At 37.5% G+C, this 27,895-nt stretch overlaps 2 protein-coding genes across 12 annotated transcripts in view; one reads left to right on the top strand and one right to left on the bottom strand.

Moving 5' to 3' along the window:
• The window catches only part of LOC122323727 (calcium-binding mitochondrial carrier protein Aralar2), a 37,375-nt gene extending 29,407 nt beyond the window's left edge, over positions 1-7,968 (top strand). For all 5 annotated transcript variants that reach the window (XM_043217794.1, XM_043217792.1, XM_043217793.1 and 2 more), the window contains 4 exons: positions 180-318; positions 2,163-2,321; positions 3,688-3,778; positions 5,773-7,968. In XM_043217794.1, coding sequence (XP_043073729.1) covers positions 180-318; positions 2,163-2,321; positions 3,688-3,778; positions 5,773-5,941 — 558 coding nt within the window. In that variant the 3' untranslated portion in view covers positions 5,942-7,968. The remainder of the gene's footprint in view (positions 1-179; positions 319-2,162; positions 2,322-3,687; positions 3,779-5,772) is intronic.
• Positions 6,731-27,895, bottom strand: part of LOC122323728 (cytoplasmic dynein 1 intermediate chain 1) — a 51,788-nt gene continuing 30,623 nt past the window's right edge. For all 7 annotated transcript variants that reach the window (XM_043217798.1, XM_043217801.1, XM_043217799.1 and 4 more), the window contains 7 exons: positions 21,614-21,760; positions 20,206-20,319; positions 19,995-20,128; positions 19,270-19,414; positions 15,223-15,363; positions 10,859-10,984; positions 6,731-8,880 (listed from right to left, as the gene is read on the bottom strand). In XM_043217798.1, the coding sequence (XP_043073733.1) occupies positions 8,770-8,880; positions 10,859-10,984; positions 15,223-15,363; positions 19,270-19,414; positions 19,995-20,128; positions 20,206-20,319; positions 21,614-21,760 (918 nt within the window). In that variant the 3' untranslated portion in view covers positions 6,731-8,769. The remainder of the gene's footprint in view (positions 8,881-10,858; positions 10,985-15,222; positions 15,364-19,269; positions 19,415-19,994; positions 20,129-20,205; positions 20,320-21,613; positions 21,761-27,895) is intronic.

The raw sequence follows: 27,895 nt of genomic DNA, 5'->3' as shown, positions 1-27,895 counted from the left end.
GTCAGAAACGGCACAAAACAGACTCATTCCACAGGGCTGACATTAACACGCCATAAACCGAACTCCCAGAATACCTCACAATGCGGTCCTCAAATGAAAAGAAGGTCTCTGTAACACACCTCATGAAATATTAACATCTTGGATTTTGACATAATGTTGTCCGTCTTCTCGGCCCCCAGGGTGCAAAAGCCTGTTTCCTGAGAGACATCCCCTTCTCGGCCATCTACTTCCCCTGCTACGCACACACCAAGGCGGCCCTGACTGATGAAGACGGGCGAGTGGGACCTGGCAGGCTTTTGCTGGCAGGGGCGCTGGCGGGTAAGCCACCACGCACTCTCCGGTAGCCGCCTGCCACCGCTGGCTCCATTGTGGTTGGCCGTAATTAGAGTGCTCAGTGATTTAGGCTGTGTTTTGAAGTGCAGCGCGCCTGCCAAGGGTCGGATATTTTCCACTGTTTAATATATAGGGCCTGGAAGTTTGTGCTTTGAGCTTCGAGAGTGTTAAAAGAGGAAAAAAATATCTCAAAGTCCCAAAGTAGCCATACTGCAGGAGCAATAAACAGATCCTACGATACTGGCATGACCAGGCCAACACATCCAAGATCTGACTTGCACTATTTTTACAAGTCTCTCTTTCCTCGACATGTATAACATACGATCCAGATCTGATGTTGTTTTTAATATTTTACTCTTGTGGTTCATCGTTAAGAAAACACTGTTGAAAAGACGACGTCTTTAGCCAAGCTAGTATGGTTTGGAATGTACGTGAAAGAGAATTAATATTTATTTCTAATCCTTTTTGCCTTTTTAGATTTACTGCTTCTTGACTTGACCGTGATATGAGATTGAAAAGCCATACATGGTCAGAGAGAGCTTAGCATTCCTGTCTTCCCCAATGTTTTATATCTGTCAGATGGTTTAAAGCAAGTTTTTATGGTTAGGTATGTCCTTATGGCATGTATCACTCAGTTTACCATTTATCAGCAATTCGAGCTTCAAGGCAATTAGTGATTTACAGTCAGTTCGGGAAATTTAATTACACGCTCAGTTTGTGTGCCATTATTGGTGAGGCAGGCAGACTTCTGGGGCATTGACCAACATGCACTACAGTTGGCTTTTTCCCTTTCTCATGCCTGTTCCTGAGGAAATGGATGTATGATTTTCAATGTAGTATTTATTTGGCTGTAAAGCCTTGTTCACACCAAGAACAGTAACTATAAAGATAACGGTGGAGATATAGCTAAAAAGAGTTATTGTTGGAATCACTTTTAGAACGATTTTTCAGCTGATGAATGATACAGACATTGACACCCAATCAGAATCAGATCTTGCTATAGCAACAAGAATTTAAAGCGGAAGGCAATGCCAATATTATCTTTATAGTTATCTTCATAGTTATCATTCTTGGTGTAAATGGGGCTTTAATTTCTTTACTTCTTTACCGACCTTTTTTCACTTTTATTTAAGTATTACAAGTTAATGCACAAACGTGCCATTTATAATTACAATTAATTCCATAGATATTGCTAATGATAGTAGCACAGATGAATTTCTGTTCTATAGATATGTTTTCTGATATGGATGTGATATTTTCTCTGTGCTTAATAATGAAGGTTTTGTCCATCTGAGCGGGTCAACAGAGAGAAAGGCTTGTAATTATTCAGGTGAAAGTTTTTTATTTAGATGTTAAAATAAAGCTCTTGAGCGTGTAGTGGAGTTGGCATGTCGGCGGTGCCACTGCTCAGGCTAAATGCTATCGCTGATTTAGGCTATTAAGAGCTGAATTGGTGCCTCAGTGGTCTTTGTGCCGGACAGCGTGGGACAGGGCTTATGCCAGCCTCATTATTAAGCATTGTTTGGACCTTTAAATAAAAAAGGATGCATACCGTTTGATAAATGGTGCTTTTCCGCTTGAGATATTTATAATATTTAATAAACTAGGCTTTTGGTATTTATTTGACGGAATTAATTCACGGCACGCTGTGCAATAATCATAGACGGAGTCAGAGTTTATATGTGCTAATGTTTTAATCCTGGCCTGAAAGCTGAATTAAATTATATTCATGGATCCGTTATATTCAGTCTGAATCCTTGAAGCCATTACTACAGTGTTCTAATCAATTCAAATCAGACTCTTTATTGACATGTGTGACTTCTCTTTAGGCATGCCTGCCGCATCCCTGGTGACCCCTGCTGATGTTATCAAGACCCGGTTACAAGTGGCTGCCCGTGCAGGCCAGACCACGTACAATGGACTCATTGACTGTTTCTGGAAGATTCTTCAGGAGGAAGGGCCTCGTGCCTTCTGGAAAGGAGCTGGAGGTATATCTCGCAGACATACCTGAGACTAATCATGCTTTTTGCTACAAATGATTTTGCAGTTGACCTTATATTTTAAAGAGTTAGAGTTCAGCCATAAAATAAGAATTTCAGCATCATTTACTGCTTTTTTTTTTCTTCATCGGACTACAAAAAGTAATTTACCAAAATTGACCTCTGTCTATTGTAGTTCTTAAATCTCATTGAATTCAATTATGGTGTGTCAGCAAGTGTCACACTTGGATTGATGTCAGTGATGAGACATCAGACACTTCTTCACGTGCCACACTTAAATTGAAGGCAAGCATATATTAGAATCCTTCAGTTAGGAGCTTGTCAGTGAGTAATGTTTTAAAATCCACTTAGATCCTCCGAGGTGACTACCACATGACTCCAAATGTAGTGCAAACATTGTATGATCAACATCTGTTTCTCTTTAATGATCATTTATTTTAGTAGTTCTTGGATCTTGGGATAAATTTGTGATAAAATTTCTGCTTTTCTTCACATAACATTCTTAATAACAAAATTCTTTTAAACTGTTTAACTAAAAAAAAAATGTTACGAATATTTTGTATTTCAAAACATTTCTTGAGTCAAGACACTGCAGGTGAACAGGGTAAAAAAATAGCTAATAGTTATCACTTTGCTTACCTAGTTGATTGATTACATTGATAATTGCAAACATTTTTAAATTTTTTCTAAAATATTATTTAATGAAATATGCTCTAATTTGCATAAACACTGGATTAAGCCAATTCCAAAATTCTTGCAAATTTTTTTGGACATATTAGAGTAAAAAGTTTTTACAGAGGGAATTTTGGGTATCTCATTTAGTCGCTCCATAATTCAGAAAATACTTTTATTCCCACTTTTGGAGCAATTAAATGTTGTATATTATCAATCAAATCCCTTTTTTAAAAAATGTAAAGTTGTGTGTGTAAGTATTACTGAAGTATACGGTTCAGTGTAGGAGTAAAAACAGCCTTTAAAAATATGTATTGTAACTGAAATCTATTATACAAATAGAGAAAGTGCTATCAAACGAACACTTAACTGTGTCTTTCCACTAGTCTGTAAAGAAGGCTATCCTATAAAGACTGGCTTTCAAAAAGCAGAAACAAGATTATTATGACAAATGTTGTTAGCGCATATTAGGATTATTTTACTATGATTTCAATTTTCTTTTGACATGGCCTTACTCAGTCAATATTTAGGGTATCAAGGTTACATTTTCACAGAATGTCTTGTAACGGATGATATTTTGTGGAAAACAGTAAATAAAAAGACTTCAGCTGGGTTTTCACAGCCAGGGTCACGAATGTACTTGCTGAATCTTCATTTGAATGTTTTCTTCATTCTTCCTCAGCACGCGTGTTTCGCTCCTCGCCTCAGTTTGGAGTGACTCTAGTGACCTATGAGCTCCTGCAGAGGTGGTTCTACGTAGACTTCGGTGGACAGTAAGACTCCTAAAACTTTAAAATAGTAACACTTTCTTTAGAATTCTTCCATTAGGAAAAAAGCTCTGGGCCACGTAGTGTGATTGTGAAGAGCACTGAAATGTCAGATGCCCTGAAATTTCATTAATAGCTGTTTAGAGAGGGCTGGCTTTGTAGCAAAGACTCTTATTCCGACGAGCACTTTGTCACAGCTGAGGCAGGAAGGCCTAATTACTACACAAGAAAGCGCAGAACGCCTGGACTGAAAGCTGTTTGCCGTGGCATCTTTATCTCTCCTGCTGAAGTGAAAAACACCCTCGCTTTATGATTTAGAAAGGGTCAGCTGACTCACTGAAGCCTGGAGGTGACATTTCTAGAAATGCTCTTCCATAGCCACATGGCTCCATGTGTCCAAGTGATTTGAGGTGGGGAGAATTGCTTTGACTGGAGTCTGTTCCAGTTCTGGACAGAATGACCTTATTTTCCCGTGGAATATTGTGCTGTCCTCAAACCCAGAAACCACAGGCGCATATAAAAGAACATGGTTTATATACAAACCTGTGTGTGGATTTGTTTTTATACCTGTTTATATATTGATTCATGTGGCTCGGTTTGCGCTTTAATAAATATGTGCTGTCATATCAAAAAGTGGAGTGGAGATAAACAGCCTGACTGGATTGTGAAAACGAGAATATTTTCCTTTCAAGTTGTGGAACACAAAATAAATGAAGAGAGCGGTTTCTTGCCTTTTTCCAAACCTTTCCATTTAGGATGCAGACTGTTTTTTTAGGACATTTTATGACATCAGCTTAAATGAAATCATCAAGTCGTGTAGCTCGGATCTGAAACTTTTATATGTACAGTAAACTATCAAGGATGCATTATTATTGAAATTCCAGCTGATTCTGATAATGACTTTTGTGTTATGATTGTTAACTGATGGATAATATTATTAATATATTAAAGAACACATTTTTTATTTGTTCATACATCTATAAAAATAAATATATTATGTTTCAATTTGACAAATAAATAAGAAAATATTATAATGATTAAAATAGATAAGAGAGCTGTGTAAAATATATATAAATATATTATTTTCAATTATTTAAATTGTAATTTATTCCTGTCATTTATTCAAAGCTGAATTTTAGCATTACTTCAGAAATAACTATGAAATAATTATGATTTGCTGCTCAAGAAACATTTCCTGTTATTATCAATGCTATAAAATGTGTATATATGTATATATAATGCAGAAACTCTTAATATATGATGAAGAGTAATTAAAAGAACAGCATTTGACGAAATGTTGTGTCTTTCACTTTTTCACTTTTGATAAATATAATTCATCCTTGCTGAATGAAGATATCAGTTTCTTCTAAATGATCCAAAACATTGTTTTGTTAATGTATGTAAGAAATAATTTGCCTGGTACAGCGTTCAAATATAAAGTCATTATACAAGAAATATTCGCATGCCCCAATTGAGCAGTCAGAATCAAGTATTCCAGAAGCTGTACTAAAATAGAGAATATAGCACATGCATATATGGAATGAATCAAAAGATGGATTTCATATGTGGTCATTGTGAAACTCTATTCACATGCTTTTTCCTTTGTCATAAATCTACATAAGCACATAGACATCGACATGTTTATTTTATTGCTTGTGCGGACACTCAAATTTAGATGTACTTTTTCATATTCATGTCTGGTTTTGGTGCTTCAAACGGATCTGAGGTACATGATTATGATTTCATTCAGGCTAAAATGGTAAGACGATGTCCTAAAATAGGATTTGTGTCCTAAATGGAATTTTTTTTTTTTTTTTTTTTTTTTTAGGAAACTGGTTCTGGTCTATTCATTTATTTTGTGTTCCATAACTTGAGGGGAAAATATCCTTGTTTTCACTATTGAGGCTGTTTATTCTTTTTGACAGGGCACAGCAGAATGTGAAGTTTCCCTTCGCTCCTCCTCCTCATCCATCTTCTCTCTCCCTCTCTCCTCACCACAGAAAACCAGCTGGCGCAGAGCCTACTCCCAAGTCTCGGATCAGCCTCCCGGCGCCCAATCCTGACCACATCGGTGGCTTCAGGTTGGCTGTGGCCACGTTTGCTGGCATTGAGAGCAAATTTGGACTGCATCTACCACGATTCCGAGCGCCTGCCGCCCCACACGTTTAAAGCAAATGCATCCACTTCAGTTGCACTGGAACAAACGCACACATGAATCTCTTCCTTCTAGTTGAGATCATAAAACCTTCAGCAGATGAACTGGAAATAATGTTTTATGTGATTGTTAGTGCAGATTACAACTTTTAAGTACACCGTAGATGGGATGATGTTATATATTTTTTAAATCTACCACAAAAGTCCTGGATTGTTTGGCGGGGTTGTAGTGTGACTTTGATTTATTTTTAAATGTAAATCATTTTCAGTTTTATTTCTTTTTACCTAAAAAACAACAACAGAAACAATCAGTTACATTTACTACAGTTTGGTTATTTATTTATTAAATGAACGATGCATATTGCAGGGTTTTAAAACACTACAAGCATATCCAGTTGGAAATGACCAGGTTGAGTTGTTTAAATGATAGATGTTCATCTGTGTACATTTTCTTTTGTCCTCCTAAATATTTAAGCACGTAGCACTCATTGGGCAGTTGATTTCATTACTGATGTGGACTCTCACATTTGAATGTATTATAGTATTTGGTATTTATGTTTGTATAGTGTTAAACTTGAGTGTTAGGAGTCTACACAGTGGCAGTTTATGGTCGATGTGAAATCAGAGACTTGGCGGTAAAGTGGTACAGATTTCTCAACCCCTTGAAAAATAATGTGAAGACTAAATTGAGCTGTACAGTAGAGTTGATTATAGAGTGTAAAGATTGTGCCTTACTGTAAGTATGGCAGCAATAGATGCACCGATGGACAGGCGGATTTATTAAAAGGACATCAAACAAAAATGTTTGCTAGAAGCATGGTTTATTTGCCAATACTTGTTTTATTTAACCAGACACTTCTTATGGTTTTCAATAACGTTATTTCTATATGTGAAACATATTTTAGTAAGCGCACAATACCTGCTTGCATCGTTGTAACACTGACGAGAAAGCCACCGAGTATTGCTGACAGTCACCAACTTATATATAACTTAATTTGTCTATGCTTCATGCAGGGGCTCAGTACAAAAATATACACTCACACCAAGTAATCTGAAATAACCACAAACCAACATGGAAGATGCCTTTCTAGCAGCAAGTAATTACAAATTCACATTTTTGAAATGCACATTTTCAAAAATGGTATTAACATTAAATGATGCAGCATTAATTGCCATCAAGGTAAAGAGACGGAACATAAAATACAATTATCTCCTGCGCAACAAAAAACTGTACATAAAACGCACGGAAAATAAACCCATTTTAAAGCTTAGTAGCAAACCCAGGAGTACGACATTTAAGGGACGGTTTACCTAAATATAAAACTTCTGTCATTTAATCCCCTTCGTGTCATTTCGCACGCGTTTGACGTCAATTAAACGACAGCGTTCAATATTCACGTTCATTACGGGACGCCAGCGGCGAGTAAAATAAAGTCGATATTTTGCTAATATGACACTCTGCTAATTCCAGAAACTATATGTTCAAGAACTCAAAGTCGCTGTTTTCAGTTATTTGTATTGTCACATTTCAGCTTTCAGTGATTTAGACAACACCGGTCGTGTAATGTTTATTTTACGTGCATTCTTCGAGAACCACTCGACAGAGGGACTTACACAGTCATCACAGACTCACATTCACAACATGATTCATTCGCCGTGGCGTTGCAAGCGGTGCGACAAACACGTGATACAGACATCTTCTAATTTCGTACATTAACCTCCACATTACGAAAAGAACTAAACAAATAAAAAAACCATGTCGTTTACAGCGACGTGTACGGCATAGCGCAAATACATTGTCACGATGTGACTGTAATCAGAGGCTGCATCCGAAATCGCAAATGTGAAAGAGCATGCCCCAACTCGCGGTATTCGTGAAACAATAGGAGCGAAAGTACCCGGATGACCTTTTATTTCGGATCAGAGGAAGTAAATGTGTGAGACTTCCGGTTCATTAACCGCTATAGGGAAATTACGAAAAATAATAAAGTGCAAAAAATTTAAATTAATAAAATAAAATAAAATTAAAATAAAATAAAATTTTTTGAACTACAAACCATTGCGCGCATACTTAAGATAACACATAAATAAAAAAAAAATAATATGGTAAGACGCAACAGTTTGCAATATCAAGCAGTACACAAGGAGTTGTTTTGTACTGGTAAAAACAGTGACAATATGAAGACAAACCTATAAAATGGACAAATGGCCGAGTCGCTCTTAAAGAAACTACTAATGCAGTAAACTAAGTTTTTGTTAAATTCATACTTCACACATTCATATTTTACAGAAGATTTTAGTAAGTAGGCCCACCTATTCAGAGAGTATATGCGATTTCAGATGCAGCCAGAGTAAATGACTAACCTCAGGGTTTTAGGAATTGTCAATAAATATTTATTATTCATGATTTGTCCTCTAAACCAGTTAAAGCACAAATCACGCAGCTGCTTCTAAAGACTGTATTGGTCATTTAAATCAAAGTTCAGACTACCTACACAATAATAAACCTCCTACTAACCCTCGACCCCAACCTAAAGCCCAAGCTCACTACAGTCTTGGTAGCGCAGGCCTAATGTTTGTATTGATTTGATCCACAGAAGATATTTCTGAACTTTTCTTGATAGGTGACGGCCTGATTGAGTTGACCAACAGAATCCGTGTGGTTTAAGTGGTTTAGAGGAAAAAAACCATGCACTATTTTTACCCATTGCTAGTAACCAATTTTTCGTTATCTGGATAAACGGGCCATACTATCGGAGTAATCAGCACAGTACTAGTGGACATGCTAATTGTGTGTGTTACATCAGGCTCAGTCTGGGTTGGTGATGACTCTGATCCCGTTTTTACGTGGCCAGCTCCACGGGCCCCTCCTCCTCACCGTCCCCGCGGTTGGCACGGATCTCCATCAGCGTGCGGCCGAAACGGGCCCAGTCCTCACTGTGGGGCACGGCCAGCTGTAACAGATGAGCGTTTTAGAAATCCAGTGCCAAAAACACCCCTCACCCCTCCAAAATGCCACATCAAGAGCAAAAGCTACGCATTACATGTGCTGTCACAGTGTGGGAGAGGAAAGAGATCACCACACATTGTGATTCAGAGACAGAACAATAAAGCTGCTTGTTTGGCCTTTGAGTGCTGAATATTTATCGTGTCAGTTCTCAGGAAGGGGAAGATGGGGACTATGGGCCGGCTGGGTGACGATGTGGGATCGCTTTCTGCTGTCAGAGAGTCAGATTTAGATGAGAAAGGACGGCTGCCTGCCGCCCAGGCTGAGAGAGAGAGAGAGAGAGAAAGAGAGAGAGAGATAGAGAGAGATCTACAGGGTATAATTAAACAGGAATAGAGAGGTGGGAGGAGATGACAGCCACTTCCAAACCCAAGACCAAATCAAGCTCTTTTATAGTACAGCAGGGGGTCTCAAGAGGCCTTCATCAATAAATGACCTTATAAGACTGGGATTTCTTCACTATAGTGTATACTATACATATGTATTTATGCACACACACACACACACACACACCATATATATATATATATATATATATATATATATATATATATATGTTGATTAATTAATGTAATTAATTGCAAATAAATTTGATTGTGGAAAATATCCACAAAAGATCATTAACAATTTTTCTGTTAAATGAGAAAATATCAAGTAGACATTTTTGTGGACAATATTTTAGCTTTAGAAACAATTTTATATATATATATATATATATATATATATATATATATATATATATATATATATATATATATATATATATATATATACACATTTATACATACAATTTCTCAAAAAACTTTATTAAAAAATCTAAAAATGTCACGTGGTATAGCTGAGTAAAATTTCTTACTAATCTACTAATCTTAATGAAAGGGGAAAAAAATTTTCTTAGGGATTTGCACAACATGACATTTGCTAATTATTTTGCAGGCAAAAGTTATATAGATTATAATAATAAATAAAACAGCAATAAATAAATAAATGTCTGGAAAATACTAAAATTTTAAGATCCTTAACCTTGTTTAATGTATAAAATTGTCTGTCTAAACAGAATTCAAGACTAACACGTGTTGCAGTCTTTGTCTTGCCACTAGGGGCAGCAGAGCAGATATTCACATAGACTGTCTTCTTCTATGGTCAACTAGTATCATACAGCAACAAAAAAAAAGTTTAAAGACACTCTTTAGCTTTAGTATATTTCAGGCCTGTCATACAGGGGGTGATCCGCGGTTGAAGAACAAAATCTATTTCAACTGGAAACCACCCGAAATGGCATCTGAAGTTTATGCAATATGACTCAAGCGCAGCGAAAACATGCTGTGGTGATCCAAAGCAAATATTTAACACAGTCAACTAAATATAACACAAAGGGACCTTGGCAGTCGTCAGAAGTGGTAGTTCTTGCCGCGACTGGAAGTTGGTGACGAAGGCCATGTAGAGTGCTTCTTTTGTAAATAAGCCCCGTTCTACCTAAACCCTTCAACTTTCCTTCACTTCATTTTATTGATGACCCACTATTATCATCAGCCCAAGGAGCCCACATGTTCGACCGTCGTACTCTCCAATTACCACCGTACACTGCGCTAAGATTAGCGCTGCCCCACACACGAGGCCAAACCCGGAGACCGAAAAGAACTTGGTGAACATGGGAGTCCTGGTGGTTTGCCGCTCTGTGGCGGTGGTCGAGTCATGTGGAGACTGCCTTAAAATAAGTCATTAAAATAAAAAGATTCAAACAAAAACAAGCTAGCCACGCTGAGAGCTTGGTAAACAAGCAAACCCTTTATGTCAAACTCTGAGATATTCAATTTCACTTCCACTTTCATTCTGCATCCAGGCCGTACTGCCGAAAATACTTCCGAGAGAAGAAGAAGATCTTCTCACATTACCATACTTTTTAGTGAGAAAAGAAATCGCACCTCTCCAACGTCGTATATCCACACACGTCCCTCTGAGTCTCCCACAGCGACCTCTTTGCCCCCAGAGGCCCATCTGACGCGGTTCAGAGCGGGGGCTCCTTCTACTGTCACGCTAGCGGTGGGCACCTGCACACAAAAAACATCCCTGATCATATACTTCATATCAAACAATTATGTGATAGCACACTTATGAAGGGGAAAGGACAGAGGAGACTTCGTGGAGTAAGCTTTTTGATTATTTTCAGTCTAGGGTCGGCAAGATTTTTGAATGTCTCTTTCTTGGCGAAATATATACCAGCATATAAAATACATTAAGAATTTGAAATGTTCTGATTGAATCTCACACGCTCAACAAGGCTGCATTTATTTGATTGAAAATATAATAAAAACAGTAATATTGTGATATATTATAGCAATTTCTATTTGTCACCATTTTCTATTTTTATATGCTTAATTAAGCTTAAAAAGCATAATGTTTCAATTAGGAAAATAAATAATAAAAATAAATACGATGTTTAATACAATAGAGAAGAGATCAGTGAAATGTTTTAATGTTTTTTTTTTTTTATGATTTTAAAGTTCTTATTTTCCCTGAGGCTCCAATTATTTGGTAGAAAATACAGTAAAAACAGTAATATTGTGAAATATAATTACAATATTTAAAATAACTGTTTTCTATTTTAAAAAATGCAACTGAATTTTTAGCAGTCATTGCTCCAGTCTTCAGTGTCACGTGATGCTTTAGGAAAAGAGTCAACTCTGAATCATTGAAACGTGTCGTTTTTTTAAAACAAATCCCAAAGCCTTTCATTTTGACACATGAAACATCAGCATATTGCCCGCCCACTTGTTGGTCTTTGACTGTTGGTCTCAATGAAAATGCAGATTCATTGTTTGTCATTAGGTGGCGCTTTTTGAGCAGTAATAACAGCGGATTCCCCGGTAACGCTGTACAAAAAGCAGCACTGTGCTTACAAACACGACATTACAGGCATGATAAAAAGAAAATGAAACCAATCGAAAAATCACCGCAGATTAGCATCACACAAAGGAAAAAATTATCTTTAAACAAATGGTTTGGGAGTTCTTGAGCAAGTAAGGTAATAATAAATGCATGTTATAAGACAACGAAAGTGTTTTTTGACCTTACATGTTAACCTGTTGTTGGGGACTCCCAAACTTTTTAACGGAAATCTACAAATTGAATTTTCTTTAATATGACATATCTAAATTCAGACACAAGCGAGACTAATTTTAAATTACAAAATGAATGTGGGTCGTACAGTCCTAGTGTGCTCACAATTAAAACATGCAAAACATCAACCACCAACCTCACATTCTCTAATTCGTGCAAGAATATGGAAATAAATAACAGTAAAATGTAACAGGATTTGGGGCTTATAAATCTCACAGCGGAAAACATGTCTTCAATTTTTGAATAAGTCATATAATGTAAACATACAGAGCCCTTGTGATAAAATGACGTCGTTAGGATGTCTAGTCAAAGCTGAGCTCTAATAAGAAGAAGACATGAATCCGCAACTCTACTGGAAATAACTATGAGCGTTTTTAATGATTTCATAAATCATCATGAAAAGTTTCTCCCCACACATTAAAGCGATACACAGGCTCTGTTGTGCGCGTGTGTGAGGTTGATTTCTGCCTATTACTTATGACAGTTAAGACTGGCCTGACATATGTTGTCAGCAAAGATGGAAGCTGTACGCTGGCTAATACAAAAGCTTCCTCGCGTCAGAACAGGCTAACCACAGCCTGAGAGCTATTAGCGAGCAGCTTCCTCCAAGAGTCAACTGCAAGGTTAAATTGGCTGCAAGCTTCTCTTTGCGTAAATTGGAACCAGGCGAGCCCACAGTCTGTTAATGGTGTTATGGGTGAATTTCTTTATAAGTTGACAATGGAGAACTGTTGGCTGCTTTCTGGCGCAAGATCTTTGCCTGTTTACGCATGTGTCGGTGTGTGCGTCAGCACTGAGCGCTGCCGTGGCACTGCCGGTTCCTGATGTTTCGGATAACACGCATTGTTCTTGGAGCTAAACACACACACGTTTGCTACATTGTGGGGACCAAATAACCCCACAACGATAGTAAAACCTGAAATTTTTGACATTGTTAAGACCGCAGGGGGGAAAAAAAACATAGTAAATAGTGTTTACTTGAAAGTGTGACAATGAAAACAGGTTTGCTGTAAGGGGTGGGTTTAGGGTTAGTGTATAAAAATATCATTTGCTCAGTATAAAAGTAATAGAAGTCTATGGAAAGTCCACACAATTTACAGAAACACACACAAAGCTCATTATCTGCTCTCAACAGACCGATTCAGGGTCAAAGGTTAGTGATATCAGGCCAAATTTACCGCTTTAAATGAAAGTCATGCTTTCAACACTAGTAGAATGGGAGGAAAAACCAGGGAACCTGATTTCAATTTTTTTAATTACCATTTTATACTATACAACATACACCGTATCAAACGACCGTATGCATTATGGCCAAGTGGTTAGCATAAAAGCACATGGTGCTTTTCTAAAACCATTTTTCTTGAGTTAAACCGAATATTGAAGATGATAATTAATAGTAAAATAAAGATGGCTTTTTAATGAAAGATTACGTTAACATTGTTTTCTGAGAATCATTCAGTGAGACCAGAAGTGTATGTTAGGAAGGTACAAAGGTCACTTTTGATTACAATTTGACTTTAGTATATATGATTTACAATCAGTGAGCTGTTTATTGGTTACCTTCCACCAAAGCCACAGCGTATGGTTAGAGAGAGAGAGAGGGGGGTGAGCGGAGAACAGCAGATCTCAGAGCAGCATGTAATTAAAGTGGGTGTGTATTCCTTAGTGGACAGATCTCATCTCACACAGGAGAGACGTAACACCCAACCGCTCTCGCCGGACTCTGCATGTACAGCCTTACAGACTGACGTACTGTGTGAATGCTCCATGTAGCACTAAGTCAACTGTCACATGAAACAACATCATAGCATGTGATGCACGATGACACTCCATTATCAGTGACATACGCCGTTGGAGCCAGTATATGACAGTTAATATGACCTCAAAGTCTGCATGCCAGCACCGCAAAAATCAGAACTGAATCAGGCATTGTTTTCAGAAAAACATATCTAAACATCATTGATCAAACTGCTTCAGAAATTAAGACTCATTTTCAGAGAGGTTTATATTAAATAGTTTTGTATAAAAATTTTTGTTTTGTTAAACGATCGAAAATTTCAGGTCCAAAAAGGGTTTTTGTTTACATAATATATGTGTGTGTACTGTGTATATTTATTATGAAAATAAAAATACAATCAGTATATATTTTGAAAATATTTCAATGTATTTCCATGTATATATTTACATTCATATAATCGATATTATGTATAAATATTTTACACATTAACATATTTTTCTTAAACATTTTAATGTATTTATATATGTACACAATAATTGTACATAGTGCACACACATATATTATGTAAACAAAAACTTTTATTTTGGATGCAGTTAATTGCGATAAATCATTTGACAGCACTAAATTCTATTTAGTATGAAAAAAATATTTAATACTGTGTATTTTTGGCATTATTTAGTTTTCACCTATTTATATAGTTTTTATTGAATTACTTTATTTTTACAATTGAAATGCGTATCCTAAATGGCAAATTGAGGTTAATGTTAAAAACAAAAATGAACAATAATTTTGTTTATATATCTTGATGTTTTTAAATTGTTGATTATATAATAGATTTGTATTAAAATGTTATTTTCATATATTTGCATAGCTTTTTAAATACAGTTTAAACAGTTTTCATATATTTACATAGTTTTACAATCACAATAACTACAAAACAAAATACAAAATCTAAAATCATATATATATATATATATATATATATATATATATATATATATATATATATATATATATATATATATATATGATATTTAAAATTTTTCACTATTTAAAATTTTTTTTGCAGTATATATCATACAATAAGTAAAGCTGAGTTTGTCCCTGAAGGTCTTGAGAGACAGTGGCCTTGGAAGACCAGGTTAAACCGCTTTGCTGGGCTGTAGCCCATGGGAACTCAACGACTCTGGAATGGTGGAGAGAGAGGAATCCGCACACATCGGAGTAATTAGCCGTAAGCTTGCAGACTATGCGTGTGTGTGGAAAGGAACGTCGCTGGAGTGTTGTGCGAGCTGTTGGTGAGGAGCTGTCAGAAAGCTGATTTAAGGGTGGCCTGTGGGGAGACGCCCACACAGAGAGGAACTTGTTGTTGTTTTGATGCATCTTTGGCCTGGCGTGATCTGGGGGACCAGACCGAAAGCGTTACCTCACCTCAGTGTCGTTGTTCAAGTTCCACAGATCCAGACGACCCATACCGTCCACGGCGGCGAAGAGCGAGGGGTGCACGGGGGACCACATCACATCGTAGACGTAGTCTGCGTTATCCTCAAAGGAGTACAGCGGCTTGTTTTGCTGAGGGGCACACGACATGAGAAACAATGAGGTGAAATATCACGAGAGAGGCAGAATGAAAGGGCAAACAGAACAAGCAAGAAGGTGCTGGGGTTGTGAGGGGACAAGTGGGTGAAGATGGAGGGAGAGGCAGGGCGAGAGAATGAGAGAGTGGCATAGGCAGTAGACAGAGTGGCGCTGCTGCAGCCCTGGGGCCTGTCTGGGATTGAGCTAATTAAAACCTTTGCACATTCAAGCAGTGTCATAAAAAAACGCTAGATGAAAGTCTCTCCAAGGTGTACTGTAACCTAAGTGTAACAGCTGTCTGTGGCATAGAGAAAAAAAAGAGAAGAAAAAGAGAGGGAGCGAGAGAGAGAGAGAGAGAGAGAGAGAGATACTGAGGATTGCTGGATGCATTCCGCACAGGTACAAAGAGAGACAGCTGGGCGGAGAGCGATGCAGACCACAGCACGCTAATGAAGCACACCGAGACACACTCCACCACACCAAAACACACCACGCAGGGCGCAGACTTCATCTGAAAATCACCTCCGTTTTTTATTAGCCTGTTACTTATTTTTTAAAAACAATCTGATGGTCCAATCACACACAAAAAAGGGCAGCCTGCAACATAGATCATCAAACAAACAATGAATGAATGAATAAATAACTAAACTGTTTAAATATACGCTACCGTTTCATTTTGAAATCGGTTCAAATGAATGTTTTTGAAAGAAAGTGTTTTTTTTTCCCCAAGTATGCATTAACAATCAAAAGTCAAAGTAAAGATATTTAGGTAACAATTAGGTTCATTAGTTAACAACATTAGTTAACATATGAACAGTTCTTCAGTTAATTGTTAATTGAATAATGAGTGATGAATAATGAATAATAATTAAAGTGTTGATAAACTGAAAATACACTGAAAAAAAATAAGATTATGATGTTTCTTGAGCACCAAATATTGATTTGTGAAAGATCATGTGACAATGAGGACTGGAGTAATGGCTGCTGAAAATTTTGATTAACCATTAAGAAAATGCCTTAAAATATAAATGCATAAAATATATCAAAATAACAAAGATCTTAAATTGTTATAATAGTTCCATTATCATACAGATACATTTATATCAAAATATAATAAGATAATATATAAAGAAAACATATGAGAATAAGTGAACATACAAAATTTGATTATATTTTAAATGATTTAACACTGACAGATGTGTAAAACCTGTAGCACTTTAAAACATAGCGGCAAAGATTTAGATACAGATTTAAAATGACAATGAATTGTTTCTTGGGAACTGCACTGTGATCCTTAAATCTTTTAATGTCCTCTAGTGATTCTCGTTCTAAATATGCCTGACATCATTTTTTGGTGCGCAAACTACTGTTACACTAACTGACATTTTAGTGGGTGTCTTCTGTAAATCACGCTAAACGTTTTCCTCTCCGAACCAAGTATATAATGATAATATGTGAAAGAGACATCCATGAACAATCCGCCAGTACGAAATGAATAGTGGTTTGTTTTCACATTCAGCGTGTTACTGTATCAGCAACTATGGTAATTGTTATTTTGTTTTCTTGCGATCAAACCAGTACAGGTCCAATTAGAACTTTAACTATGCTCATCAGTTGATCTGATCCACAGCCACAAATCCAAATCCTGAAGGCGCCAGAGCTGATTCTGCCCTCCCTGAGGACTACAGATCAGTTTGCAGGCCATTTTTTTCCCTCTAACAGAGCGTGATGTGCATGCTCTTAAGAACACGAAGAAGCAGACCATTCCATAACCTCTCTGATGCTTCTGCAGAAGTCTAGTGATGGGATTTAGTATGTATTCAATCTCCAGTAACTCGTGTAGCTGTTAAAGTGCCTACAGTAAACAGTGCTTACACGTATCACCACCATCACAGACCCAGACGTGGACTGCAATGCCTCGCCACAGGCACCTAAAAAGGCAAATTAGGGCACAAGGAGAGTTTTCCGAGCAGAGATCAGGCATTGATGGGAAACATACATCGTTTTTTCCTTTTGTGTTTTATAGGACAGCAATAAAGGGAATGGAATTATCTGTCAGCACCGTCTTGGTTCTGCTACTAACAGAAAAATGAAGGCAGCTCTGCACCCAATGAACACAAAATGACTCAAGTAACTCTATCAATGTCTAAAAATAGCAAGCCAGGTGTCATTTGAAATTCATATTATTGCCTGTGACTGATAATGCGTGGAGGTTCACGGCGCGCTTAGTTCCAAGCGAAGGTGTGCCTGCAACCACACACAGGAGAAAGAGACAGGCCTGCATTCCTGCGGCTCTCCTCAAAGGGAAGGAATTCCCCCGTCCCCAAAAAATAACACACGCACATCCATAACATCCCAGGAATGTTTTAATATCTGTCAGAATGCGCAAAGTCTCAGATTTGTACTGAAAATGCATTGAGTCCAACTTAAAGTGACAGGACGGTATGTTGTGGTTTCAGGACGCTCAGGACTTTACGTAGGCTTGTGCAGATTGCGATGAGTGTGAGAACATGAGACATATACTGTAGCTTTCTTTTAGCAGCTCAGCTGTATTATCCATAGCAGGGCCTGAGGCAGTAGATGTGCCACTTCCTTGTCAAATGACCCGTGTCCACCATCTATTGCAGATTATTTGGCGCTCGTATGCTTTTTAACTCTTTGGTAACTCGTTTTAAAGGGACAGTTCTCATGAAAATGTACACTACTGCTTAAAAGTGTGGTGTTTTGATGATAAATATAGTAAAAACTGTAATATGGTAAAATACTGCAATTTTCTATTTTAATATATTGGAAAATATAATTTATTCATGGGACGCAAAGCTGAATTTTTTGCATCTTTACTCCAGTCTTGAATGTCACACGATCCTTCAGGAATCCTTCTAATATACCGATTTGGTGCTTAAGAAATCATGCTTACATATTACTGATATTATAAATGACTAAATTGCTTATAAAGCTTATATACAACTATAATACGATATTGCTTTAAAGGGAGATATCCCTTTAACTACTTGTTATGTTTTCCATTTCTACCAAGGTTGTGTCATTGATGTCTCCTTCAAGCTATCCCACTTTTCCATCGCTTTTTTCATGCTTTTCTCTCCTCCCCTAACATTCTTTCGATGTCCATCTTTTATTCATACTTGGCCTTCATGCTTCCCTCACTCTGTGGTTAATGTGATCTGAGCCAGTATCTCCAGACACAGATTGCAGTATATCTGTGAGCACAACCATGTCCATACGTCTCCCACCCTAAGCCGTTCTTGCTCAATCTCTTTGGTCCATGTGGTTTGAACCCCAATCAAGAGACTCAATCATTCATTCTGAACTTGCAGATTAAGCTCCAAGGCAAAAGCCGCTGTCCAGTGGTCTCCAAGCTTTGGACACAGAATGGATTTACTTCCATGTTCAAAAATAATGCCAAAATGCTGTCTTCATTAACAAAGCAGAGCTTAAAAACGCTCTTTAAAACAGATGCGCCTACATTAATGTTTGTAACTGTGCGCGCATTTTGAATTAGCCTGGTTGTAAATGACATATTAGGGTTTTATTAACATAAAAAGGGGAAAACTAAAAATAAAGAAGCATTATTATTTTGCTTTCCAGTTAAAATGCCCTAAAACAAGTTGCATTAAAATTAACAAAAATGGTCAAAACCCAATGAATGAACAAAATTGCTGCAAAGCTTAAAATTGTTGAATGAATCCATTGATGATGCACTGGTTAATGTTTAAATGTGACTAATTCCAGTCCATGTGGGTCAATGAGTCTCATTAAAACTGATCATTAGTCACGCATAAATTCATTTAGAACATCTTGCAGTGTAGTTAGAGTTAGTCAACAGAGAAAGGTGAAGCACTCTGATGATGCTTACAAGATGTAGAGGATGCTATCTCTTACCTTTGTGCTCCACAATTTTACAGTCCAGTCAAAAGAGGAGGTGACAAAGAGGTGGGAGAAATCAACAGGGCCCACAGCACTGTGACAACTAATGCCTGTCACTGGCCCCTGGTGGCCCTCAAACATCTCACAGATTCCAGCTTTACTGTGATGCAACACAAAAGAGAAATAAAACAAAGGTATTAATAACAACAAGAAAATATAATAAATAAGAATTTGAATATTTTTCCAGGAGATTGTTTTTTAACTATATTTATTCATGCAGTTTCAGAAAAAAGACAATAGCAAAGACAATATAAAGACATTTACAAAATTACAAGAAATATGCTAAAATCATATTTTCCAAATATTCCATTTTTTTTTTAAACAGCATAACTGTTTTCACATTGATAGAAAAAGAAGAACTGTTTCCTGTGCACCAGCCCAGCATATTAACTTTTATAAATATAAAAAAATATTACAGACCCCAGAACTTCAGGATGGCACATGCTTTTCTAAACGTTTTGTTCAGAAAGCCGACCGCAAAGTTTAAAATCCTTGTTTTGATTGACAGATGAGTAGGCAGTCCAGGACGGACATCACAACAAGTGAAATCAAAAAATGTAGCACGTGTGTTTCTGACTATCTATGAATGATTTGGACCCCAATAAACACTTTATTTGTCTCTGAACTCTTCTAATTAGATGGATTGTGTGAAATGTAAGCAACAAATGTATGCCACTAACCTGCCATGTCTGGACGCTGTATACACTGTTCCCTCCTCACTGCCTACTATATAATTATTGACGTCTCCAGTGGGGAAGGCCATTCCAGTCACAGCCACTGGCTTAGACTTGTTATAAACAAGCTCCATGCTCTCCTACAACAGACACACATGGATTGAGCGATCAGATGTGATACAGGTGTGAAGGATGCCGGTGTAGCGTCAGCACTGACCTGAGGCTGTGAAAGCATATCCAGGCTCCAGGAGCACATCCGGCCGTCTGTGGACACAGTGATCAGGTTGTTGGCGTTTTGAGTGCCGACCACATTGACGCAGTAGACAGGGTGCTTTGAGAAAAATAGATTTACAGTATGTCATCTACAGTTGTCTGACGAGTGTGAGAAATTCAAGAAAGTGTCAGACATGGCCAGCAAACATCTAGGAATAAGCTATGAACTAAAGGTCTATATAGAGACAATACCTAGCTTGTGAACTAACCTGGCCTGAGCATCTGCCCGTCTGCAAATACAGTCGATTGTGTGAATCCATTATGTCGTTATTGCCTTCAATTTGATTTTTGTTTTTTGACCAACAAAGGGCTCTTTCAGACGGCCCAGCAGAGTGGTGAGACGCCGGTCGGGACATAGGCTTTCATTATTGAGGGCACGGGAGTTTAAACCCTCAGCATGTATGGCATTCAGGGGCCGTGTGTGTGGCAGCTGAGCACAATAAGGGTCTATGGACGTCACTTTCCTCTGCTACTAGGCTGTACTGTCTTTATTGCATGACAAGGAGTTAGATGGGGCTCATTGGGCCTGACTGTGCTGACAGACTGAGTCTAGCCCTGGGTAGACAGCGGGCGGCCTTTTGCACAGAGAGAAGACGAGGTCAGGAAAACGTTGAGGATTGATTGCTACCAGCATCATGTAATAACGGGAGTGTCCGGGTAAAGGCACAATTCACTCAAAAAGAAAATTATGTCATCATTTAGTCAACCTTGATTTTCTTTGTTTTTAAAAATAAGTTTTTCATTGATGTGTGGTTTGTTAGGAAAGGACAATATTTGGAAATCTATTTGAAAATCTGGCAACTGAAGTCCAAATGCATCTAAAAAATATTGAAAAAAAAATTATATTCATGTTAATTGTCTTATGGAACATGATCTTTACTTAATATTGTAAGGATTTTTGGCATTAAAGAAAATGAATAATTTTGACAAATAATTTTGAAAATATTGCTTTAAATCTTGCTTTAAATTGCTTTAAAAATATCATTTAAATCTTAATCTGTAAAATTGTATAACACTATTATAAAATTATTATTAAAAGTGCATTTAAGTGTGTTAAAAACTGTCATGAAAGTACACTAAAGAGGCCTTTTATTTAATTAATTATCTGCAAGTACAGTTTTCCTTTAAATATACATTTGAGATTTGAAGTACACTACGAGTGTACATTTAATAAAATTAAACACTTTTTTCACAAGAAAAGACTCTTTGAGCTTTGGGTAGTAAAACACACTAAGATTGTACTCTTTGACTTTCATTGCATGTAAAAGATAAATATAAAAAATAACTGTGTTCCACAGAATAAGACTGAATTCATGATGGAGTGTAACAGATGATTGTATCTGTTCTCTTACTGTGTGTGCCGCAGCAGACAGGGGGGTCCTCTGAACTGGTGTTCTTCTGTGACTTCGGTTGTCCCAGAGAACAATCTGCCCCGAGTACGTGCCTCCCACCAACAGGTTAGGATGAAACCGAGCAAAACCCACGGACACCACTGGAGACTGGAAAAGAGATGACAAGACAAAATCTTTAGGACAAAAGACAAAAGAAAAAACGGAGATGAAGACTATGTTAGGGATTGTGGGAGCAGCAGTTTTAGATTACAGCATCATAAACAGAGTGCACTAGAGCAAGAAGTGCGGCCTTTTGTTGTGACAGCCTTAGCCTTGAACTTTCCCTCTGTCTTTTACTTTAGTTTTTGTTTAGTTTTTAGATTTTTCACGAAACGTGCCTTCATGCTTACATATTTTCACACAAAATTTTCTGTAGCCCCCCTTACTAAGCACTTTTACAATTATCTCAGGAGACCAATTACGGACAGCAAGGAGACAACGATATTTTGTTTTACTTACAAAACTGCCTTTTTTGCCGCGGTGTGACAGCAGCGGGACAGAAGTGTAAAAGACGTGTTTTCATAGCGCTCTCTAGTCATCTGTAAAGAAAAGACTACGACTGTCTCCTGTAGTATACCGCACCATCTGCGGCCTTCTCGTCATGCACCCAGAGTTCATTTTAAAGGGACTGGAAAACAAACCAGAGAAAAAGAAAACACGCTTCTCTTTTCTTTCATTCGTTCCCCCCTCTAAAAAAAATACAGCTTCTGAGAGGGTTCGGGAGCAGCCTCATATGTGAGGTGGTTTTTTAAAAGGACTCAAAATAAACTAAGTTGGAGGGGTAAAAATAAAGGCGAGTTGAGTTTATTTACACTCAGGACACGCAGGCCAATCTGGTTTAAAGTTTAAACGCATTAAGACAAAAGTGTTTGATGGTTGGACTGGAGATTATTTGGAAAATTTAGAAATGCATGACTGACTGTATGATTGACTGCGGCCTGACAGAGAAATACTGCAGAAATATCAAAACCGGTTCTTATTTTGAAACAATTCTATTCATTTACATACAACAATCAAATGATGTCGTGTTTCCTTAATGGTTGTTGCAACTGCATTATTCCAAACAATCGCTTATGCAGTTATTGCAATACCGCTACTGACTCTACTGTGCAAAACATACAGAATTCACTCTGTGATCAATGTAGTTTGATTCTTGAATGTCTCTCATGAGTCTTTTCTGAATGAAAACCATGCAGTGAGAAGCGAGGAGTCTGATTCGTAAACAAATTACTCTTGAGTCGGTTCTTTTTAGTGCATCAAAACCACACATCATGAAGCGAGTAGTCATATTCCCAAGTAGAAATGATTATTTTTGGTGAATCAAAGCCATGTAGCACAAAATAAGTAGTCCGATTCCCAAACAAATGACTGTTCTTTATAGTGAATCAAAGCCATACAGAACAAACACCCAAATCGAGTTGCGAACAAATGATTCGGATGAGCAGGTTCTTTTTGGTGAATCAAAACCATGAGTGCAACCAGTGTATTTCAACCAATTCATGAATAAATGATCAATTGGTTCTTTTTTATAAATCACATACAGCTTACAACGTGTTCTATAATCAGTGTTTTTTTAAAAAAAAAAAACAAAAACAAAAACAACACAATAAAGTAAATGTCAACACATATATTTTTGGTATAGCATTATGTAATGCAGTTGAAGCCAAAAATGAGTTTTCACCTATGCCACATTTTAAAAAGACAATGGATACTGAATAATGAGCAGCCAGTAAAAAACAACCTTTCCTAGAATTGTTTTAAATTTCTTATGATTCCCAACCCTAACTACAATATTATTGTAGAAAATAAAATGGAAAGCAGATACAGGCAAGGCACTAAACCGGCTGCAATAATACAATCACTGGACATCAAAAGCCAACATTTCAGTTAATAAATTGATTAGTATCTTTTAAGAGGTTGAAAAGTTTCACTCAAGTCTTGATTAGTCTGATTGCCAGTACTGCTGGAAAAGGATCTCAGTTCTGTGATTAATGTTCAGTCAGTCCTGAATACTAACACAGAGACAGGGGAACACTGCTGCTTAAATACACAGCTATTTCAATCAGAGCCACAAGCCGACCTCTGAACCAAGTCTCTTTCTCTCTCTCTTCTATAGTCATGTGTCAGGGACACGCTCCCCAGACCAGCGCTTCATTACTGGGCTAATGAACGTGAGCTGGGGTCACCACAACAAGAGGGTAATAACTCCACTATGAAGCCATTAATCAGAGACTTAATGAAGTATCGTAACCTGAAACTTCAGCTCAGGAGAGCAGTCCAGCCAACAGCCAATCACGGCCATCTTTGGCCTCTATCCGTACACCGCAGGCCTCTGTTTTTATCTGCGGTATCATCCCTGTGTCCTGCAGCAACCTCTGACGACTCCATCTGTCTGTTTTCTGTTCTTAAGATTAATCTGAAAACTTTATCTTAACAGATTACTAGTTTACTTTGGATTGGATAAGTATCTGATCTGTGTGAATGTACCTGTTCAAAGAAACAAGGCATTCATAATGTCTGACAGTTTTTTGTTGGCAATTATGTGAAAAATGGCAAAAATGTGTACAAAAAAACAACGTTGACTTGAGTAATGCTGCAGTCATCCCTTCACTCCATAAAGTTCAATGCATTGGACACTGCTGACACGATGTGAACGGGCCTTTAATGATGAATAACATGTCATAGGGCAATCTCAGTTTATAAAACATCTGATGTATACTTCCCTCATTACCGTAACCACATAAATCCAGAGAGACCTTTTGCTCCATAACGAAGCGCAGATAAATATGACAAGTATTTGAACTCTCTTTAAAGTCATAATCTAAACATGGCAAAGGCACAAGACGCTGAGAGGCAAAGGGATGAAAAGGCTGTATATTCACACCATATGGAGAGTGTGGGTTAAGATCTGTCTATCTCCAACGCCTGAAACTACCTCTTTAGTTTTACTGGAAGCCATAAACACCATTATTCAAGCAAGCTTTTGCTACTGGAATTAGCTCATTTTGTCTCAACACACTGGTTGACAACACACTGGCACCCAAATAAAGAGAAACATAGAGGTGGGAGACATCTCCACATTTTTATTTATATTAACCTGAAGTCACGGTAGCACAATGTTACTTATTAGATATTTTTCTGGGTTTACAGGTAATGTAAGGATATTTCCTGATTGGTCTTCCCTCCTGAGTTCAAATTTCACTATTCCAGGCATCTGACAATGCAGTCATTTCACTGATTTAATTGAGAATATTTCTCATTACAAGCTCAGCTTGATGTCTACCAACCCGAAGCTCTGATGAAAGTCAAATTGAAAAGTAAAATGCGAGTGAAAACACAATCCCACAACACTTTCCTGCAGTTTAATGGGTTTCACTGGGACTAAGTGCATGGGACACGATAATATCAATGGGAATGGTTCAGTATGGGATAATCCACAGGACTAACCCCGTGAGGAGAGATGGCATGAGGAACACTCCCTCCTTTGTTGCCCCTCTTTTTGCGGGCCGAAAGGGAAAAGAGAAAAAAAAAAGTTGGAGCCATTTGTCAGGGAGGAGATGACTGTGTAACAGACAGTACATTCACTGCCGCCTCCTCCTGAAGCACCACAATCATGTGGTTCTCAGCAAAGCTTATCAGCTCCAGATGCACTCCTCTGTCTTCCACCAGCATCCTTCGCTCCCTACCTCTTTTTTTTTCCCGAAACGGCACCCCACGGATTTTGTCACTCTGCGGTTACTGGCACAGGCCGTGTAATACCATATCTCCGTTTTCGAGAACAATGGAAGAGAAGCTAGTGAATGCAAGTAGTTCGATCTCCCTCTTTTACCTTAGGATAAGAGTAAAGAACAGCCGTGCCCTGGTCAATTTGAATGGACAAGTATTCTTAGCGTAGATACATTTTGATAAAATGCAGATTTAAAGCTCAATTTCATTTGATTTGGACTTCATTGGACTTCAATTGGTTCCTCAAGCTAGATTTATTTAATTTACTTGAGTGTTTCTGGTTCGATTAAAGGTTTACTGAAGGTCATTTATTTCTTTTCCTAGCTTTAAACTACAGCTGTTCAAAATTCTGTTTACAAATACTTGGTTTCTAAATAAATTCTAAAAACCTTTACTATTGGTCTACAGATTAATGATGCTACACAATTTTAAAACTGACTAGTCAGTGGATCACCTGAATGAACAGTACAGTATAATTATTAGCCTGTATAATTAGGCTGGTCACAGTATAATTAGACCTCAGTCAAAAATAACTTTTAAAATCTAATCTGAATTTTCTATGAAATGATCACCTCTGACTGCACGAATTCTGCTGGTGTTTGGTAAATATCATTGACTCGTCCAGAATCATGTAAATCATGTAGTTTATTCAGCCTTTAGAGATGTTTATATGAGATATAGAAATGAGATATGAGTTTTTTCCAAAAAGGACTTGTGAACAATTTGGATACTGCGCTAGATGGACTATTTTGACAGCTTTTAAATAAAAAATGAGCACGAGAAGCCATCACTTCACCATCATCATCATCTTTATTCAACAATTTATTCTCTTCTGTGTCAGTCTTTGATGCACATTCATTAGAGTATTGCAACACATTCATGTGCATTCCTATGCTTTTAAAGGTCTTTGCACACTGATTCCAAATTCAAAAGATTTGCATGTTAAAAAATAAATATGATCTCACGTTGTGCCAATCACGTTTACACACTGCCTTCAAGACATTTTCGTCCAGAATAAAAAAAAATAACAGGTCTGGTTTTCTACGTTTTCGCATCTGTAGCAAGCTTTTTGACAGGAAAGGATAAGGAAAAGCACGGAACAACGCGTACGAAAAATTTGGGCAAGGACCTTGAACAAAGCACAGCACATCTGGGTTCAATGTCAGAATTCTAATACTCTAACACAGAAGAGAAGAAATTATTGAATAAAGTCATTATTTTCGCTTCCTTTGTGCTCAAAAAGTATTCTCGTGGCATTATAAAATTAAGGTTGAACCACTAATGTCACATGGACTATTTTAACAATTTTTCCAAAACTATTTTTCTTGGTCTTAAATGTGGTAGTTGCGTTGCTGTTTATGCAGGATGAGAAAAGCTCTCGAATTTCATCAAAAACATCCTAATTTGTGTTTTTGAAGATGACCAGTCACATAAGGGTGAGTATTACTGACAGAATAAAAATTTTTGGGTTGAACTATCCCTTTAAAGACACAACTTTTCTGTGCAGGTTTAAAAGCGGAATCACAACTTTCTAATTAAAGAATTACATATAAAATCACCTACAAAACCAAACAAAAAAGATGAAAGAAATCCAGATAAATCAGTCGACCATCGTGATCCATTCCTATCTGGTAATATATGTGGATACAAGAGTAGGCAGTAAAATCATAGCGGACCGGAGGTCTCTGCTCTTCCTGTTTCAAAAGCTGTGAGTGGTTTTGAAGCCTTTCTACACTCAGCTTTATGAGCACATGCGACTCCATCCAGAGGCATTATACAGAGCGGGCATCTCTCCAAGCTCCTGCGAACACATCTTCCTCAGTGCCAACTTCTATTCAGCGAGCCTCAGGCATCCAGCAGGGGTTCACATAGAGTCATCCTGGGTAAAATATAAATGATATCAATAAAATGTAGGCGATGCAGATGAGGGCTGACAGTATCGGTGAGCAGTTTTTTGGGGTGCGCCCTTGATGTGGCGAGAAGCAGCCCACTTTAGAAGGTCATGTGATGTTACTGGCGAACAGGGCCTGCTGTGATGATGGGCCCGAAAGAACAGCAGAGAGCAGAGAGCCAAGATCACACCACACAGAGCCCAAAACAAACCCAAACCACCTTAGAAATATTCCACAACCATCTAAAAAGGAGTGGCCTTCTGTAACCGTCTGAAGCCGAGACACTGTGAAACGAGGGAGGAGAGCATAAAGAAAGACAGAAGCTGTTTCAAATTCTAGTGAGCTTCATTCGCAGGGGACTGTTTTAAAGTGCACTGCAGGTGGGAAGATTAAATCTGTTGAAAATTTTGGGGTCAGTAATTTATCATTTTTTAAAAAGAAAGTATTATTTTCATTCAGAAAAAGTGACTAATCACATTTATTTTAAAAATGTAAAGAATTTGAAATGATCGTTGTTTATTCTAAAGATATTAAACAGCACAACTGCTTTTAATATTGATAGTAAGAAATATTTATTGATCATCAAATCAGCATATTATAATTATAATTTCTGATGATTATGATT

Source organism: Puntigrus tetrazona, chromosome 19 (genome assembly GCF_018831695.1).
Source record: "Puntigrus tetrazona isolate hp1 chromosome 19, ASM1883169v1, whole genome shotgun sequence".
Taxonomy (NCBI): Eukaryota; Metazoa; Chordata; class Actinopteri; order Cypriniformes; family Cyprinidae; genus Puntigrus; species Puntigrus tetrazona.
This window is presented reverse-complemented; position numbering and strand designations above follow the sequence as displayed.